Source organism: Haemaphysalis longicornis, unplaced genomic scaffold (assembly GCF_048455015.1).
Source record: "Haemaphysalis longicornis isolate Haplotype H1 unplaced genomic scaffold, Haemaphysalis longicornis Haplotype H1 scaffold_7, whole genome shotgun sequence".
In the NCBI taxonomy this organism is placed as follows: Eukaryota; Metazoa; Arthropoda; class Arachnida; order Ixodida; family Ixodidae; genus Haemaphysalis; species Haemaphysalis longicornis.
In genome coordinates, this window is record NW_027526422.1 from 36974898 (window position 1) to 36993585 (window position 18688).

Consider the following 18688-nt stretch of genomic DNA (forward strand, 5'->3'; position numbering starts at 1 on the left):
CCCCCCCCCCCCCCCCCCCCCCCCCCCGTCGTGCTCGTGTGCAGTACACCAGGCAGCGCCTACAAAACACACACCACGGAGTTTTTTTAGTTTATCAGAGGTACAACAAAAATCCACAACATACAGACGTGCACGTAAGTAGTAAGCGCGAAACTTTCGCTAAAACTCGTTACACCACACAAAGCGCTTCACCCTACGCTGCAAAAAAGTTTTTAAGTGCTTTCCCTAGGCGTTCTCGCCGTGAGTTTGAGACCTTGATTGGAAACCGGCTGCTAGGTGTTTACAAGGCACTTGCTCTGTATAGGAAACTGTTCGCCGTTTCTGGAAAATGAGGCGCGCTCAAAGATCGGCGCTATTGTTCGCACTCACAGGGTCTTCAGCGCCGGGTACCACCGCAGCTGCGTTTCGTTGAGCTCCACGAAGTTGAGTTGGTTCTCGATGCTTCTGCAGAGAGAATAGAAAGAACGGTAAACTTTAATGGGGACGAACCAAGACCCGCCTGCCTGAGCCGTAGTGAGTCATGGACAATTTTGCCAAAGCAAGCTAGCCGCACTCGTTGGTTGGCAAGTGAAGTAAAAACAGGGCAAGGACCTTTCTTTTTGAAGTAAAAGGCAGTTCAAGTGCATGACTTTGACGTGGTTCCACATTTTCTGTATGTGTTGTATTTTACCTTCACAATTTTGGGTTGTGCACTGTGTACGTGCTTGAATTCCAACGTTCTGTAGCACGTTTTGCGTTGTATGTTTATTGTCGTTAACAATTACTTCTTGAATTATTAATATATTCTTCAAGCTCGAGTTGTATAAATATTTTAATTTAAATACTTCAGTTAATTATTGTAATATTTTCTGAATTGTATTCGGTTTTTGCCATTACTTTTGCTACTTGCTTTTGAAGCATATATGTAGGCGTATATAAGGGTTGGCAGTCAAGAATGCCAAGGAAAGCAAAGGGGAGAATGCGGTAGGCCATTTATTATCGTTGAAACAGATGAAGACTTTTGTAAGACAGCAAAAAAGTGGAGAAAAAATGCCTGCCGGGTGGGATCAGAACTCCCGACCTCCAGAATAAGTGGGTTCGGATCCTACCCAGAGGGTATTTTTACCGCAAGTGTACCGGAATCTTGGAAGAACGCGAACATCATCCAAACTCATAAGAAAGGTGACATGAAGGACTTGAAAAATTACAGGCCGATCAGCTTATTGTCAGTCGTCTACAAGGTACTTACCAAGGTAATCACTAACAGAATTTCTGCAACCTTAGATTTCAGTCAACCTAAAGAACAAGCAGGGTTCCGTAAAGGCTATTCAACAATGGACCATATCCACGCGATCAATCAGGTGATAGAGAAGTGCACTGAGTATACTGAACCCCTATACATAGCCTTCATAGATTATGAGAAAGCATTTGACTCATTCGAAACCTCAGCAGTCATTCAGGCATTACGGAACCAGGGTGTAGATGAGCATTATGTAAGAATACTAGAGGATATCTACAATGGGTCCACAGCTACCATCATCCTCCATAAGAAGAGCACTAAAATACCTATGAGGAAGGGCGTCAGACAAGCAGACACAATCTCTCCAATGTTATTCACAGCATGCTTACAAGAAGTATTCAGAACGTTGGATTGGGAACAGGTGGGAGTAAGGGTTAATGGAGAATACCTCAGTAACCTCAGATTTGCTGATGACGTTGCCTTGCTAAGTAACTCGGGGGACGAATTGCAAAGTACGCTTTCCGCACTGGGCAAACAGAGTAGAACCGTGGGCCTGAAAATTCATATGCAGAAAACCAAAGTAATAGTCAATAACCTCGGGACAGCACAACGGTTTGAGATAGGGGGTGAGGCAATGGAAGTGGCAAGCAAATATTTCTACTTAGGCCAAGTTGTGACCCCGGATCCCAACCATGAGGTAGAGATAATTAGAAGGACAAGAATGGGGTGGAGTGCATACGGCAGACATTCTCAGATAATGAATGGCAGCCTACCATTGTCCCTGAAGAAGAAAGTGTATGACAGCTGCATCTCACCGGTAGTCACCTATGGGGCCGAAACTTGGGGGCTCACCAAGAGGGTTCAACTTAAATTGAGAACGACTCAGAGGGAATTGGAACGGAAGATGATAGGTGTAACATTAAGGGACAAGAAGAGGGCGGAGTGGGTCAGGGAACAAACGCGGGTAAGGACATATTAGTAGAAATTAAGAAGAAGAAGTGGACGGAGGCAGGGCATGTAATGCTAAGGCAAGAAAAACCGTTGGTCATTAAGGGTAACGGAGTGGATCCCTAGAGAAGGCAAGTGTGGCAGGGGGCGGCAGAAAGTTAGATGGGCAGATGAGATCAACAAGTTTGCGGGGATAAAGTGGTCGTAGTTAGCACAGAACCGGGATAATTGGAGATTAATGGGAGAGGCCTTTGCCCTGCAGTGGGCGTAGATAGGCTGGTGATGATGATGACGATCTATATAAAGTGAAGACAACTTATGTTTCCTATCTCTCTTGGTGGTCCCATGAGTTATAATTCTTCTAGGATCGCATGGCCACACTGCTACAGTAAAACACGTGTAAATGTTTTCATGATGCCATTGCACCCCGTCATGGGGGCACAGGCCAAAATTGGGGCATAAAGTGATACAAAAAATTGGGCCCATCTCCCCGCGAGGGGGACTCGAGTAAATGCGTCGCATAGGGGGTGGGTGTATTGCGTTAACGTTTAGTGTTTGGTGACTTGGTGGTAGTGAATGCGTTGTATCAGCAGCTTCTTGACGTAGTTTGAATGAGTCAAGGATATAAGGCGCGTTCGTAGCCTCCCATTCTGTGTCGGCTTTGTGGCGCAGTGGGTAGAGCACCATGTACATTGCGTTCCGCCCGCAGGGTCGAGGGATCGAAACCAGGCGCCGGATAGTATTTTTTTTATATAGTGTAGGGGGAGGGGTGCAGACTACGACTACGGACGTCAACGCGGGTGACATCGTGAGTTACTGAAATGATCTGCATTTAAAAAAAAGAGAGATCTATCTGCAAGCGGACCTGACGAAAGGGTGTAGAGTTGAAGGTAATTGATCTTTGGCCACGAATGCGTTCATCATTGAGTGGGTATTCGATAATTCAGTTTTACGCCTCACTGGCCGCATCTCGACAGCAAAGTGAAAGAAAAAGTTAATCCACAAGTAAGGAGGTTCGTGCACTGAACTCTGGCTCGGGGAAACCCGCCTTTTTTATTGAGTTAGCCAGTTTATATTTCGAAAAGGAATGGCTTGAGGTCTTTTCAGGGTAGACGATATTGGAATATTAAAAATGCGTATTATTTCTGGATACGCCCATTGAGGTTGAGGTTTTGTATCTTACCATCGATCGATCCTTTGGTCTACTGGTCGTCTGTATTCTCGCGGGATATTGTGGGTGAACTCGCTGCTTGCATGAAGCGCCACTAATCAGTCTCCACAAAGTGATTTTACGGGGTATTCGAAAAAGAAACAGAAATGTTCGTTAGTTTGTGAAATTCGGGGTACGAGCTGCATCTGGGCTACTATACTGACATTGAAAAGAATTAAAATCACTCGAAATCGCGTAACTACTGCCAGAATTTGGAATTACCAGACGTTTCTTTGTATCTGACCTACAAACACCATCTTCCGAGGCCGGAAATACAAGACATAGCCTAGTGAGTACACTAGATGTCTTGTGACTTGTGCGGTGACTCGCACGTCACCGCGCAGATGTCGGTGGTTCACCGAACAGGCGCACCACAAGGGAGACAGTTCTGACTCTGAAAGTGCGAATGCATTTCCTCACGGCAGCCAGATTTTCATGGCAGAGACTCTTTGTGCAATTACACCACCGAGAAATGACTGCATCACGTAACTGAAAAAGCCCCAGCCAGATTCAGAACTTATATCAAACCAGCCATTTTTTACTCGCTATGGTTCGTTCTTTATTGTTTCTCTTCTATAGCAAGTTGGCTCCTATATATACTAACTCGTTGTTCTGATTCCTTCGCTTCCCAGACGGCCGTCCGATCAGGTGGAACTGACGCCTGTTTTGTCTGCATAAAATCCTGACAGAGGAACACTGTGAGCATCGTATCCTCCAATCAGCGTTCCCGCAGGTAACTAAACCTGTTCTATTCCGTTCCAAACGCCATCGTTTTCCCCAAGGATGTGTCTAGGGTGCCGCCCGACTGTACTATAAGCATTTCACTAAAGCGACGTCCACTGCCGTTTTGATAAATAAAAACGCCGCGTCTGCAACCACTTTGCCCTCCATTAACGTAGCGTAAAGTTAACTAACCGAACTTTAACTAGCGAACACAAAAAAAAAAAACAATCATTTAAAACACCGAAAACTTACCTAAGCCATGAAAATTACTACTAAACTGAAGATGTAAAAGAAAAATTCAAGCCGTTCCACTCAATGTGAAAGCTGTCGTAAGTGCAGAGCAGTGATTCGCCATAATGGGCTGTAGCGCCGTTATCCGCTCCCAGCTACCACACAACGCATTTCAAATTTCCCGCCTTCGCAGTGCTCGCGCGCCCCCTGCCTGAAACTGCGCCAGCGAGAGTTCTGTTCTCTTTATACTTGCTTTTCCTCCCGCACGTGCCAGCGTTCACCGCCACATTTTTTCGCTTACTATCGTAGAAACCAACTCAACGAGCGCTCCTAACTAAATGAACGCGGGCGCTGCCGGTTAATTACGTATATTCTGCCTCAAATACACCAACAGTTTTCTTTGCGCTAAACAATGGGGAGATGTAGGACAAGCGCCAGTGGTTCCCGAGTTTCGAACGCCTATGACTATATAAACCACTTGGCTTTCGAAGCCTCTGGGGTACACTGCGAACGACAGCGTTATCACGGGACGCCGTGTGCTCTACTTGTGTCCAGCGAGCGAGCTACGACGACAAGGCGCGGCCCTAAAGTGATCTGCACTTAAAAATAAAGGAGGCAAGAGCCGGACTCGAGCCACCGCCCCTAGTAACGGGTACCTAAGACGGAACTTCTACACTGCAACGGCAGACGATCTGGTCTCTCGCAGCCCAGTCTTAAAAAATTCCCCCGCATTTCCCCGAGGGGGAGAATGTGAAAGTGCGAATGCACGGTTGTCGGCCCGCTTGCGGCGCTTGCGCTCGGCCCCCGCAGCCCACCGCCTCGCCGCCTTCTCTTCCATCTCTTCCATCGGATTTGTAGTATCACGTGTACACCACGCAGTTATCAAGCCGCTATAACGCCGCTGAGTCGCGAACGCACGCCGCTGACGACGTAGTTTGAATGCGTTAAAGATATAAGGCGCGTTACTAACACTGATATCAGCGTCGCGTCCGTGGCTTAGTCGGTAGAGCGTCGCGCTGCGGCCGCAAAGTCCTCGGATCGAAACCTGGCGCCGGATGCTGTTTTTTTTTAAGTGCGAATGCACTTTATAAGCGACCCCAAACCTTCCACCGCCGGCGGCGGCGGCGTCCCCAGTGCTCCTCTCCCTAAGCGGGATTCACACGACGGAGGAACCCTCTCTTTTTGGCCCGCGGGACCCGCTCACGTGACCGGTTTTAGGCTCCGCCCCTCGGTGGGGATAGCACGCGGTGGCTCCGCGAAAGAAAATGCCTCCGCGTGTTTTCGCTCGACGGCGGTGGCCCTCGGCGGGGAATAAAACCTGTTCCTCGGCGCTGTCGTCTGCTACTCACTCCGCGTAGATCCGCACGTGTGGATGCGCCGCCATGCCGGATAATCCGGTCACGTGCTGTTGACGTCACATATCCGTCCGCCTCCGTGAGAGGGTTCCTCCGTCGTGTGAATCCCGCTCTAGCAACGGCGTGGAGCGGAGAGGAGCGTCGGTAGCAACGGCGCGGTGACGTCACTTCACCACGTGACCGCGCTCGCTCCGCCTCCTCGTCGTGGCTGCGCGGGTGCGCGCCGCTCCCCGCGCCGCTCCTCGCGCCGTGACGTCATGGTATGACGTCACAGCGCGCCTCCTCTCCCCAGCAGCTGCCGCGCGCCTCTCTCTCCACCGTGACGTCACACTCTCTCCTCTCCCCCTCGCTCGGCTGCAGCTGCCGTGCGCCGCTGTCCCTCTCCCCTTGCGCTCGCCTCCTCTCTCAGCCACCTGGCTCGGCGCGCTCGGCGCGGCGTACCCCCCTATATATGCAGCGATAAACTGCCAGACCTCCGTGGGTCGGCTCGCGCGCGCTCACGGGCGAATGCCAACGGATTTTAACATTACTCCCCCTCATAGCATCACCCCGTGCATTCGCACTTAACCATGTTCACCCTCGGGGAAATGCTTGGGAGTTTTTTTATATAGAGAGGAGGACTGCGAACGCCGCCGCCGCCGGCGGTGGAAGGTTTAGGGTCGCTTATAAAGTGCATTCGCACTTAAAATTCGAATGTCGTAGGACAGATCTCTAGACACTGCGTGTAACCAAAAGGATGAGAATATTGAAAAATTTTATACTTTCGCGTTACACGGCGTCAGCAGTGATGGGGCAATGGAAATTCTAAAAACAGTTATCGGTGTGTTCACACCATGTCAGGATTCAAGTCATGGACGCCGGCAGGGGAGAGGGGGGAGGGGCACTAGCTCCCCTCTCCCAAGCCATGGCAGAAGAATTGCCCCCTCCCCCACCCTTTTCCTTTCCCATGCAATGCAATAGGTTTGTCCCCCTCCCCCGTCAAGACAAAATTCTGCCAACGCTCATGATTCAGGTCGCACTGCAACTTCAAAATACAAGCGTCACCGAGCATGCACGCGGCTTTCAATAGCTTCGTGAATGGTACATTTCGGCGTCACTGGGCCGACATTCTTTCATCCCGAAATAAAAAAAAAAAACTGTGGTTGATTTCTCTGTCATAGGAATCGGTAATACACGAAAGTGAAGTGTGCAGCGGAATCTGCAGCTGAGCATGATTTGCGGGTCGGCGGCTGTCCTGTGGGTGTGCTTGGCCAGCGACGTCCTGCTGGTGGGTCGCTTATGCAAAGGTGTACTGGCGTCATTTCCGTGACGGGTATGAAGTCAGGGAAATTTAGGTGTATCCCGGCATAAAACACTTCCGTGTTAAAATATAAAACCCGAAAACGAACAGCCCAAAGTATAAAGTACTCTTTAGTACTAAAGGTTGCTTCCCCGCAAGAAGATCCTCAGTGCTGGGGTGCACCCTTTACAGGCCGCTTGCTCCGTTTTACTGGCGTCACTTCCGTGACGGATATGACGTCACTGAAATCTTTGTGTATCCGGGAATAAAACACTTTCGTCTTAAAACATTACGGCGCGAAGCCAAGCATGTCAAATGCGGGGGGTCGTCAATTGCTTGAAATGAAATCCCATGGCTTCAGAGGTTCGGTGGGCTTATACTGCCCTCAGTTGTGCGCTAATCGAAAACAGCTCAAGATGTAATCTAGCACGAGCTCCTCTCACGTATAGCTTAAGGACTTTTCGTTCTTGCACGGACCTGCGGAAACCAGCAGACAGGCCGAAGAGACCACTGTACCCTTCACCACAGCCGTCAGGAGCCCAAACACGCTTGCCCTAGTTTCGGTGTATATCCGGTAAACTGTGTCTATACATATCTGGCCATCACCATTACACAGTTACTTGTCGTCAGTGTCGTTTAGCCAGCACTTTGACAGGCTGCCATGGCCGGAGGATGTATGACGAGGCGCCGTTGTCGGGACGCGCTGAGCTTGCCCGTCCTAGAGGCGTGTTCTCTACGGTGATTGATACGCCTCCGCCGACACAAGTGTGCGCCATTATCGACGCCCCGCCGAACCCCTTAGCTTGTAGGCTTGTGAGGCGAGGCGTGGCACTTCTTTTCTGTCCTTCACGCCTCTTTTATGGCGCCACGTGCCACTCAACTCGCCCTCCTGGTCCCCCTCTATCGTCCGCGATATTTATTCGCGAAAGTAGGACATTTATAGGAGCGCAATACATGTCAAATTATATAGGGCAAGTTGACAGCAATATGATTGATTTCAACCAAATCAATTTTCTGCCGTGCCCCATGCTGTGGTGTCCTCTACAGAACGAGCTTCGTCTACTTTTAATTGATAGGAGGAGAGCTAGATTGATGAGCGAGCATAAAGGTAAACCGCAGATTGATTGCACGAGCAACAACGTGGGCGCCGATAGAACGCGCGGAGAAGGGCGATCGCGGCGCAGGACTGGATGAAGGAATTCGGGCCGGAATATTCCTAGGACCGACGGCCCTATCGCAGTATGCAAAAGGGTCCACAAGACGACAAGCCCGTTCAAATGAGACTATCACGCTATCACGATTCTCATTCTTTTAAGCGATACTCGGATCGGTGTCATGGGAGGCACTCTTTCCTCAATTTCAACGCGCGAGGAGGAGGAGGAATAAACGTCCCTGTAGAGCAGTTCGCCTTGGGGAAGAGTCCTTATTCCAGGACCCCTTGAGACCGTCCGGCTTCTTGAGCCCTCTTCACCAGCCAAAGCTGGTCATCAGGTTCCGAGCTGGACAGTGCTCTCTCCCAGTGCTCAGGAGAGAGGAAGGGCGGGGGGGGGGAGGGGGGAGGGGGGTAGGTTCTTATGAAATAAGCACAGGTCTATTCCCATCCTTTTGGGCACAGGAGTTCGATTTTCTGGGATTTACGCAGTCGTGGTTTAAGGATGACGGCGACAGTGGGCTGTGTACAGGTTATAGGGGCGTGTCAGTACGCCGTGGTAATCTGAGAATAGGAGGTGCGGTCCCGGAACACTTCGCAATTATTTTTCATTACAAATTCCTAATGATAGAATTTATGTGCAGTGCTTTGATTAGTGAATAACTGCCGCTCTGAGAAAAGTGAATTTATCGTTCAATTTACAAAAAAAAAAAAAAAACACGCTGGAGTATGGCGCACAATTTTTTTATCCAGTTATAATTAGTGGTGATTTTAACAGGAATAGACTAACGTTGGCAAATATTTATAGACGTCTTTCCTTCGGCTATAAAAACGTGATACATGTACCAAAAAGACGGACAACTTTACCAGGAGGGTGCTGTACTTGTAATTTACTAACTGTCCAAAAATTGACCTACACCTGGCGCAGTGATATGCACCATAAGTGATCCCTTCCGAATATTTTTTACCATAAGAAGACCAAGCTGCACTTTCTCCTTTAATTTAATATACCGGTTATCAATCAAGACACAATTACAATTTTTCTTACCCCGTCTAAACGACCACCTGCTACCTTAATTCAGAGGATTATCCGTAAGACACAATTACACATTTCTAGTAATTCACCAAAGAAAAAAACTGGAGTCGTACGTACTTGTTAATGTGGGGGTCCTGTTGAGGTAATTGATCTGGTTGCAGGCGAATGAACTGACTTGGTAATAAGGCTGGCCCTTTGAAAGGGTTTTATAGGAATTGAAATTGCCTAAAACGTATCATCGACCATGAACTTTTGAAAAGAATAAACCCTCGCGATAAGTTACTCGCCGCATTTGAAAAAAAGCGAGAGATCCTTGCTATTTTAATTAATTCAAAACGATCAGGAACGATTCGGCGCCGATATTACATGGGCACGCACCAATTACTAGAAGCGTAAAATTGCTGCAATTTTTTATGATACCAGAAAATAAAAGCATAAGGGTTGCTCGTGGCATTAAAAATTATTTTTTTTCGATGCCCAGTTCGTATTTGAAAATCGTCGACAATAATTCTTCTAGTGGAGATCATGACATAAAAACACGGATTATAAGACCGATCGCATTAGCCAACCTCTCTTACATATTTTTGTGCGCTAATTTTAAGCGCTGGAAAATTTACCGACAAATTGATAGTTTCCAAGGTATCAGTCATGAGGGACGTGATCGCAACGACCTAAATAATTGCAGACTGATCTCTGTTCGACCAGCATTTTTCAGAATTTATTGATGAAGTGATTAACGCACAGATCTTAGTTTCCTGTAAGCAAAATATTATAATAGCTGAAAAAGAGTTTAGGTTTGAAAAGCAAAAATCTACGAAACTAGCGCTGCTAAACATTAAGAATGAAGTAGTTGAATATTGAAGATAAATTATATACACTGTGGGCCTTTTTAAGATTTCAAAAAGCGTTTAATTTCGTTGTATACACTGTGTTAATGCAAACGTTACTCATCTATGCAATTAGGGTGACCCCCCCACCCCCCCTTCTTCCGACTTTCGGCGCACATTTGTTGACACACAACACCAAACATAATTCACATAGCATATGCATACGGCATTCCGTAAGTTCACTTTACACAAACGACAGTGTAAATCTACGCGCCAAACCTGAGGTCATTACATTGGAGGATGACGTGGACGCATTTTTCCATAAAAGTAACGTAAGTGTACTCGAAATGCAAACTTATGCGCCACTCGAAAATTTGCCTGCGTGGCTTATATTAAACCTACTTGAGCTAAACACTTTGAGGACGATCTATATATTTTTCGACCCAAAAATAAACTTATAAAGCAAGATCCCTGAATTGGATTTTGTGGCGAAGTTATTGAACGTGCGACATCGCATACTTTTCTGGAAGTCGTAATTTGAGATAATTTAAACTGGTGTGAATACTTCGACAAAGTCCGGACGAAACTTTCGCGATCCGCAGAAATTATGTGTAAATTTCGACATTTATTACCTGCCTGGTAAAAAAAGCAACGGTATCGTGTACTGCTACGTTCACGCCTGCATTGCCGCCTTCTCAACTGGGAAACAACTGGAAAAGAGCATGCGCGGAGATCACATATATACTGCGAATTAAGTCTGGAGAATTTCAGAAAATGCATTATTTTGAAGTTACGCTGATCCATTTCTAAATTAACACACTCAAAATACCAAGCTTCCACGACGCAATGAACAATTAGGTTTGTTTGGTAATGTACAATCGAATTAGGACTGATCCACAATTTTTTACTGAGGTATTTTAAGATGGCGTATAAATACCAGTTATGTGACAGTGCCTAGAATACGGAAAAAAAATACGCACTAATTACGGCACACAAACCATCCTACCACATCCCAAAGTTTTTAAGGAGACACTACAACACTTTTTTTTCAAGCTTTTTCCAAATATTAAATACGTGCACAAGATAGTCAACCAACACATCAAATGGGGGACGCGAAGAATTTCAGCCAAAAATTACGACTCTATGCCCATCAGATAAATTTGAAACTTGCTCAAATTTTTTTCTCTCTTTCCCGGTCTTGGCGTCCTTCGACAGCTCGAATGACGTCATTTCAGTAATGTAGCAGCTTTTAGCCGGCTTTTCTTCAGTTGCGGCAGTGAACGCATTTGATAGCCAATTTAGAAAGAAAACCACAAAAGCAAACCAGAAACGGAAGGCGTATCTGCTGCGACGAGCAAATCACGCAATGCCGCTGCGTGCTGGCGAAAACTGTAGCTTTTGCACTGCTCCAGACGCGAAAGAAGGAGTGAAAGCGTTCATCGAAAATGTTGTAGGGTCCCTTTAGAGAGACCCTGCAACACTTCCGATGAACGCTTTCACTCTTTCTTCGCGCCTGGAGCAGTGCAAAAGCTACAGGTTGTATTCGCTGAGGAGGCGCGCATGCAGGCAACCATGTGAGTGCGTCGTCACTGGTTACGTCGGGCTCCGCGGGATGGCGGTACTTGCCCGTGCTGAGCACGTGATGTGTGCTCTACCCCGCCGAACGCAAAGGAATGTCTTGACTACAATCTGAGTTCGATTAATAACATCTCTGTTGACACCACCGCTGAGAGTCTGGTAGAAACGGAGCGGGCGACGCACGCCGGTGTTTTTGTTTTTTGTTTTTTTTCGTGGGCTTGTGGGCGCAGTGGCACAAGCCGCGCCATGTCCGAGGCTCTTCAGCCATGTATGTGGTCGTTTCCAGTGTTGCACATCGATGAAATTGACAGCTTAACTTTTCAGTGAATACCATCTGTAGTTATCGCCAGCGCGGAGCGGCACTGAGTGATTTGGTCGTCGCAGCAGGTACGCCTTCCTTTTCGGCTTTGCTTTTGTGGCTTTCTTTTTATAGTTGCAATCGAATAAGCCAATTGCTGCAACTGAAGGAAAGCTCGCCAATAGCCGCTACACCGCTGCAATGACGTAATTCCAGCGGTCGAACAACGCCAAAACCGGGAAAGAGAAAAATCCTTTGAGCAATTGAGTTTCTAAGTTAACTAGATACTTTGCGACCCCTAATCTAAGTAGTGGACACGTTGGTTAACAACCATGTGCACGCATTTCAGATTTCGAAAAAAAGTAGAAAGAAGAGTTGCAGGGTCCCTTTAAAAACTTTGTAATTTGGTAGCATGCCTTGTGGGCCGTAATTTGCGCGTATTTTTTTCTTCTGTATTGCAGGCACTGTCTCATAACTGGTATTTATGTGCCACCTTAAGATATCTCGAACCCATTTTCGATTTCGAGCGATCATTTACGAAATCATTTACTTTTTTTAAATCATTTACTATTTCGAAAAAAAGTTGTTGCAGGGTCTTTTTAAATGCACATCACTTGAAATTGCATCTGCTGAGGGGAGTTTCTCAATTCAGGTCTTTAAAGTAACTCTTACTTCGCACATGCTGTCACAGTGATAAATACTCATCTCTAAGTATTTATTCATAAGTTGATGCTCTACCTTTCGTAATTCCGTAATATTTCTATTGTTAGGTTCATGTCAGCAGTGCTGCGTCGGAGTTGAGTGGGGGGGCTGGCATTTCGCAGGCATTTTAACAGCGAAGCTGTTTAGCAAACCGTAATTTTTCGGGTCCGCAGTTAAAATACCAAGAAACTGCCAAACGCACGCATGTGAGCGCCGGCCTCGGGTCGACCGCCCGGCAGTTAACGAAACCGAGAAAATGTCGAGCACTCGTTTGTGCGTGCCTCGTGACCACCACCTGCAGCGTCCCATGCGCATGTTTGTCAAGCCAAGTATACCCAGTTATTGAGGTTGGCCAAGATTGCAGAAACCGTCCGACAGTTAAAAAAACCAATAAAATGCCGAGCGCTCGTGTGTGCGTGCCTCACGGCGACCGCCAAGCGTCCCTGGCGGCGTATTTCCAAACGCTTCGCTGCACAGAGCACCCACGTGACACGTCAGTTCACGCGATGCAGAACAGCAATTAAACGTCATCAAAAAAAAAAAAAAAAAAAGCTCCAGCGTTCGCCGTAATCGTGGCAACACTTGCTGCAGAACATGAAAGACTCCAGCGTTTGCCGTAATCGTGGTAACTTTTGCTCAGAATGAGTAATACGCGTCATAGCGTACGCCCCTCCATGGTGATGTCCAATGATTATCACTCCCAAAATTAAGGAAGCTCACATTTATAGCAACAACGATGGAGTAAAAGTAGCTGCGGCAGCGAAAAGAAGCAAATCGGCTGCAATCGTGGACCTAAACCGTCAAAATGATCGTGAAAGTTGCGTGCAGCTTTGCTACGTTCAAGTCTTACGCATTAGTGTGAGCTTCCTTCATTTTTTTATTTGTCTTCTTGTCAATCCCCTCCTCAAATGAACCCGTTGTCTTTAGGAAACGCATTCTTGTCTTAAAGCGGTGTAACAAAGTGCGTTACACCACCTCAGTAGCCGCATTGGCAATGCATAAGACGCGTAATCCGAGGGTTTGTGGTTCGGTTCCCACTTCGGGAGCGCGTTTTTCTCCTCTTTCTGTCTTCCAAACATTCGAAATTTCTATTTACACATGAAATGATGACGAAAAACGTCTTATGGTAAGTGAAAAAACAGCCGACACTGACTGGAGGGTCCCAGTGAGGCTTTTGTTTCCTCGGTCTCTTCATGCATCTACGTACGCTGGAACACACGAAAAAAAAAAAAAGATAGTTGACCATTCATGGTATTGCCACAGCTTCCAATTTATTGGAGCCACTTGTTACGTTACTTTGGTCCTCACGCTTTTATCGTGCGAACAAGGCCGAGAGATGGTTGAACCCTAATGAAATAAACATCGGCGGAAGGGAATCGATCGAGTCAATGCGCTTAAGCGAGAGAAGAAAAGGAAACATGCACTGAATTCGTTTTTGCGCGACAAGGCTTCTTCAGCGCCTGTAACGAGCCCAAACACAAAATTTATTTGTATGATTTTTGGTTCGACTTCGGTATGTTACTATCTTCGCTGCCACCATAACAACACCCCCCCCTTGCCTGTGTTGATTCGGCAGAAAAGCAAGCTCTTTAGTGAACCTCCCAAGGGCATAGCGGCATAAGTTGGGAGGTGCCTTGCTGTGCATGTGATAAGAAAAAAGAATGCAGGGAATTTCAAAGACGACAATAGAGATAAGTGGCTCAAGTACGGGGAGGTTGCTAGACAAACTGTGTTTCTTTCAATTTCGGGCCTATTCCAGAGTTCCAAGCACATTTCTTTTGTTACTGCTTGGCATTGTGTTTACGAAGCATCGGCGAACAATATAAGGGCAGCGATATTCGTCTTAAGCAGTGTTACCAATGTTTACCTGTTTTATAATGAACGATAGCATATTCTTCCTACGAAAAATAGGTTCAGAGTGCCGTGACAGTTTAGCCTGATCGCTATACAGCGGGAAGAGCTTAGGAGGTAGGAAAAATGTACGAACTACGAACCCTCAACTAGATATTCACTATAACGGTAAAATTTATGATGTAGGCAATAGATAACACGTTTAGAATCTCCTAAAGGCCTTGCTTTGGAGGAAGTATGTTCTTGATTAAACCAAAATGTGGATAAGAATTAACTTACAAATGACTTCCAAGGCAAGTTATGCTATGGTGTGGCGTGTTCTGTCTCCACGCTCGGAAGGTTGTGCACCAACCACTCCAGCCGTACTGTTATTTCATTTTAGCAGGTGTCTCTAAAGGCTAGAAAAAACAAACAAAAACAAAAACATCGTGTCTACTAAACGGATTGTAACATCGTGGGCGATGCGTCCGTTCAAATTCGCACCGCATAAGTCCTTTGCGTACACGGCTACACCTCCTTATATTATTCTCGGCGCTGTTTGAATGAGTTGTTCAATATTGTTTTCAATATTGCTCACTGAAAGCGACCATACCGCCACAATACCTCCTGCAAGAAAGCCAACTTTACGCAATTCATTTCACAAAACCATGATGATGATCAGTGAAGGCACATCAAGCGCCCAAAAGAAAATGAAACGCTTCCCGCGTTGGAATGGAACCTCGGCTTCTCGCGTTATGAAGCCGAAGTTTATCCGATTGCGCCATTCTGTCACTTCTTTTCTTTAATTCACGAAAATCTTAGAAAAGATTGAGAAAAACTCATACAATGCAATTAACACACAATATAAGAGGGTTAAACTTAAATTGAGGACGACTCAGCGAGAAATGCAAAGGAAGATTATAGGTGTAACATTAAGGGACAAGAAGAGAGCCGAGTGGGTCAGGGAACAAACGCGGGTTAAGGACATATTAGTTGAAATTAAGAAGGAGAAATGGACGTGGGCAGGGCGTGTAATGCGAAGGCAAGATAACCGTTAGTCATTAAGGGTAACAGAGTGGATCCCTAGAGAAGGCAAGCGTTGCAGGGAGCGGCAGGAAGTTCGATGGGCAGATGAGATCACGAAGTTTGCGGGGATAAATTGGTCACAGTTAGCACAGAACCGGGATAATTGGAGATTAATGGGAGAGGCCTTTGCCCTGCAGTGGGCGTAGATAAACTGGTGGTGGTGATGATGATGATGATGATGATGATGATGATGATAAACACTAACAGACAGCAGAGGGTAAGGTAATCAGTCTAACAAAGATCGGCACCATTTTAAAACTCAGGCAAGCAAACGCACGCATCCAAACGAGGCAGCCACTCTGGAGGATCCCTCTGCGCCGCATAAACGCTCCGCACCAACGCCGCTTGTTCCCGAAAAATGCGCTTGGTCGGCCTAGCGGGTTCCGCATGCTGATCAGTCATGCGGTACTTCCACAAGCTAAACAATCCCAGGAGAACGAAAACGTCATATGGCGCCCGACTAACATCTTCAAATGGCGAGAAGCAAATGGTGTACGGGGTGATGTCAATGTCCTTTTTAAGTGTCCTCTGCAAAACGTCCCAGAAGGACACAGCCTCCTGGCGCAACACAAAACAATGATCATTTGTCTCGGGTTGATTGCATAGGCGACAATTGTCCGACCAAGGAATAGACATTCCGTTTTCGCGAAGCCATATCTTAACTGGGAGTGTGGAAGTATGAAGCTTGAAGAAAAAAACGTTTTTGCATTTGGTTGAATACACATACTCATTATACGTTTTAAAGCATTGCTTTTCTGGTGGCCTAAGTAAGGCTGGCGATGAATAGGCACCGGGTCGAAGCAGTTTCGGTTTAAAGCGAAGCTTTCTTGGTCTCTCTGATGGCGACCGTCCCGTCACCAAAAACTCCGTGAACCCCTACAACCCCAACGAAAGCGAACGAATCCCTCAGCTGAGCGTTTCCGCAATCGTAGTTGTTCCACGAAGGGGCGTTAGTTTTTTTTTTAAAGAAGAAAGAGTATTGCATATATGGTCTACAAGACGATTGTTTATATTTTATATGGTTGGGAGCGGGTGGTGGACTTTCTTCATAAAAACTCACATTTCCGCTGTGTGCACCGACGCAACACCCCCGGTTTCAACTCCTTTACAATGGTGCAATTCTCCGAACCTGTTTTTGACTGGATATACACAACTAAGAGTCCACAGTTAAAGTGGACATGGCGTTCCAAGAACCTGTGTGTTGGTCAGAAAAAACCATATACAAAATTCTCCCGCGTCTTTGCTTTGCTCGCTACGAACTGTTTTCAATTGAGTGCGACGGCGTTCGACAGTGCGACAAAGAGATGGATGAACTACTCAGCCGCTGTATACACTCGGGCAACGCCTCTGAGCGATCAGCAAGGTACGACGCATGAGCTCTGCGTCATGCGTCATCGCAGACGCCACTATCTAAACGTGAGCGATGGTGGCAAGGGAGCGTGGCATCGCTTTGATGGCTACTGCGGGAGGTCAGTGAAGGGAGCGTCGTCGACAAAGTTGCGGAATACAGAGATCATCCGACGGCACCTTGAAACCTTTCAAGTATATTTTCGCCAGACACGACATACGTGAAAGCGTTTTCGGGGAAAATGGGCTTCAGTTGGGGATATTCCGTGGTTTTGCTTTTTTCACACGTATACGTAGGAATTGAGCTTCGAGCACGCGAGCTTAAGACTCCGATATCGCGGAGGGCAACGCCATCGTCGAAGGTTCCATGCACCCTGTAAAAGAGGAGCCTACAAAAACGCATGAGAGTGGTCTGGCTCTTGGAATGCACAGAGTGCAACCGGCATTGAGAAGCCGTCAATGGGAGTCCCCTGAGTGTGTCCGTACCTCCACGTCGCGTCTCGCAAAGCCTCAGAGTCATCAAGAAGCAAATACTGAAGCAGCACCGAGCAGCCGTTGAAAATGAAATACCTGGACAGAATACGAGGCCCCGATCCCATCATCCGAGGTTCACAACCACGGAAAACGCCATGGAAGTCCAGGAGCAAACTTGAAGTGTTTTTCTCCTTGGCGGCGGGGACTCAAAATCTTACAGCGCGTAGGCGGACACGCGTGTATCGGGAAAAATAACACAACCTATTTACCCATGCTGGTCGGGGTTGAACACGTGTCTCACGTTCCGAAGTCGGAGAGAAACCTACAAGTGTCGTGAAACGCGAGATAGAGCACACGTGTGGCGTGCTTCGGATCGGTATACGGCAAAATACAGACGCTGAGAATCGAACTCCAAGAAGGCTGATGTGCCTCGAAAATCTACGACAAAGGAAACGGTCTCGGCGAACATTACTGCTCTCGTTCGCCCCTCATTGATCAATGGTACGGATGAAATGCGTCAAATGTAAACGGCGGAGGCGGTTCCTTTCACGCAGAAGGTCGGGAGCAGTCTGGTTGGGGCATGAACGATGTAACCAAACATATAAAATGCACACAAATCGATGATTAGTGGATGTTTCGGTTCATTGTTCCTGACGTAGACAAATGCTTGTCTCTTTATAAGCGTTTCTTATTACAACTAAAAGCTCAGCTGAGTCTTTTCGGGCTATTTTTTGTAGCGCTGCACAGTACTTCATATCGAGCTGGAGCTGCTGGAGGTAGCGAATTCATACTATGACTAAGCGTACATTAATTTGGTTAGGGCCGCCCTGCGTAGCGTTTTCTAGAGGACGCTGTCATCCACACATTTATAGACGTAGTGCCGGATTAGAGATACATTTCAAGGCCGATCATTATCGATCATTTTAGGCCACTGTGGCGCCCACGTTACCAACCTTGTGGGACAAGAGAACTGAAGAGAAAAGAGGCGTATTTGTTGTTCCGCATACGGATGAATTCGTCAGGAACACCTGTGCAGCTCTATTAACTTAACCTTTCCGCCTGTGTCGCTCCGGATGATGTCCGACTCTTTATCATGGATGTCACAAATGATGCACCGAAGCACTCAGCTTTGTTTGAAGGTTTGAAGGGCCGAAAAGGAGAACCGCCTCGTGTGCCTCAATTTAGGACGCCATATATCCGAACGTTCATTGGATTCTTTTGCGAGATACTTGGAGCTCAATCATACGGTTTCTCGAGGACGTTAGCCTAAGTGACATTTGGTAATAGACCACGCGTAGCCTTTGAAAAGTGTTGCTCGGAAGGAGTGATTGCCGCGTGCCTTTGCACGGATATATAAGCCCGCCCACGTTTCAACAACACACTCTCTCTCCTATA

At 46.9% G+C, this 18688-nt stretch overlaps 1 protein-coding gene across 1 annotated transcript in view; it reads right to left on the reverse strand.

Moving 5' to 3' along the window:
• The window catches only part of LOC144145247 (high affinity nerve growth factor receptor-like), a gene marked incomplete in the record, with an annotated part of 187322 nt that overhangs the window by 72773 nt on the left and 95861 nt on the right, over window positions 1-18688 (reverse strand). Inside the window, 1 exon segment of the mRNA XM_077676784.1 lies at window positions 370-444. Within this exon segment, the coding sequence (XP_077532910.1) occupies window positions 370-444 (75 nt within the window).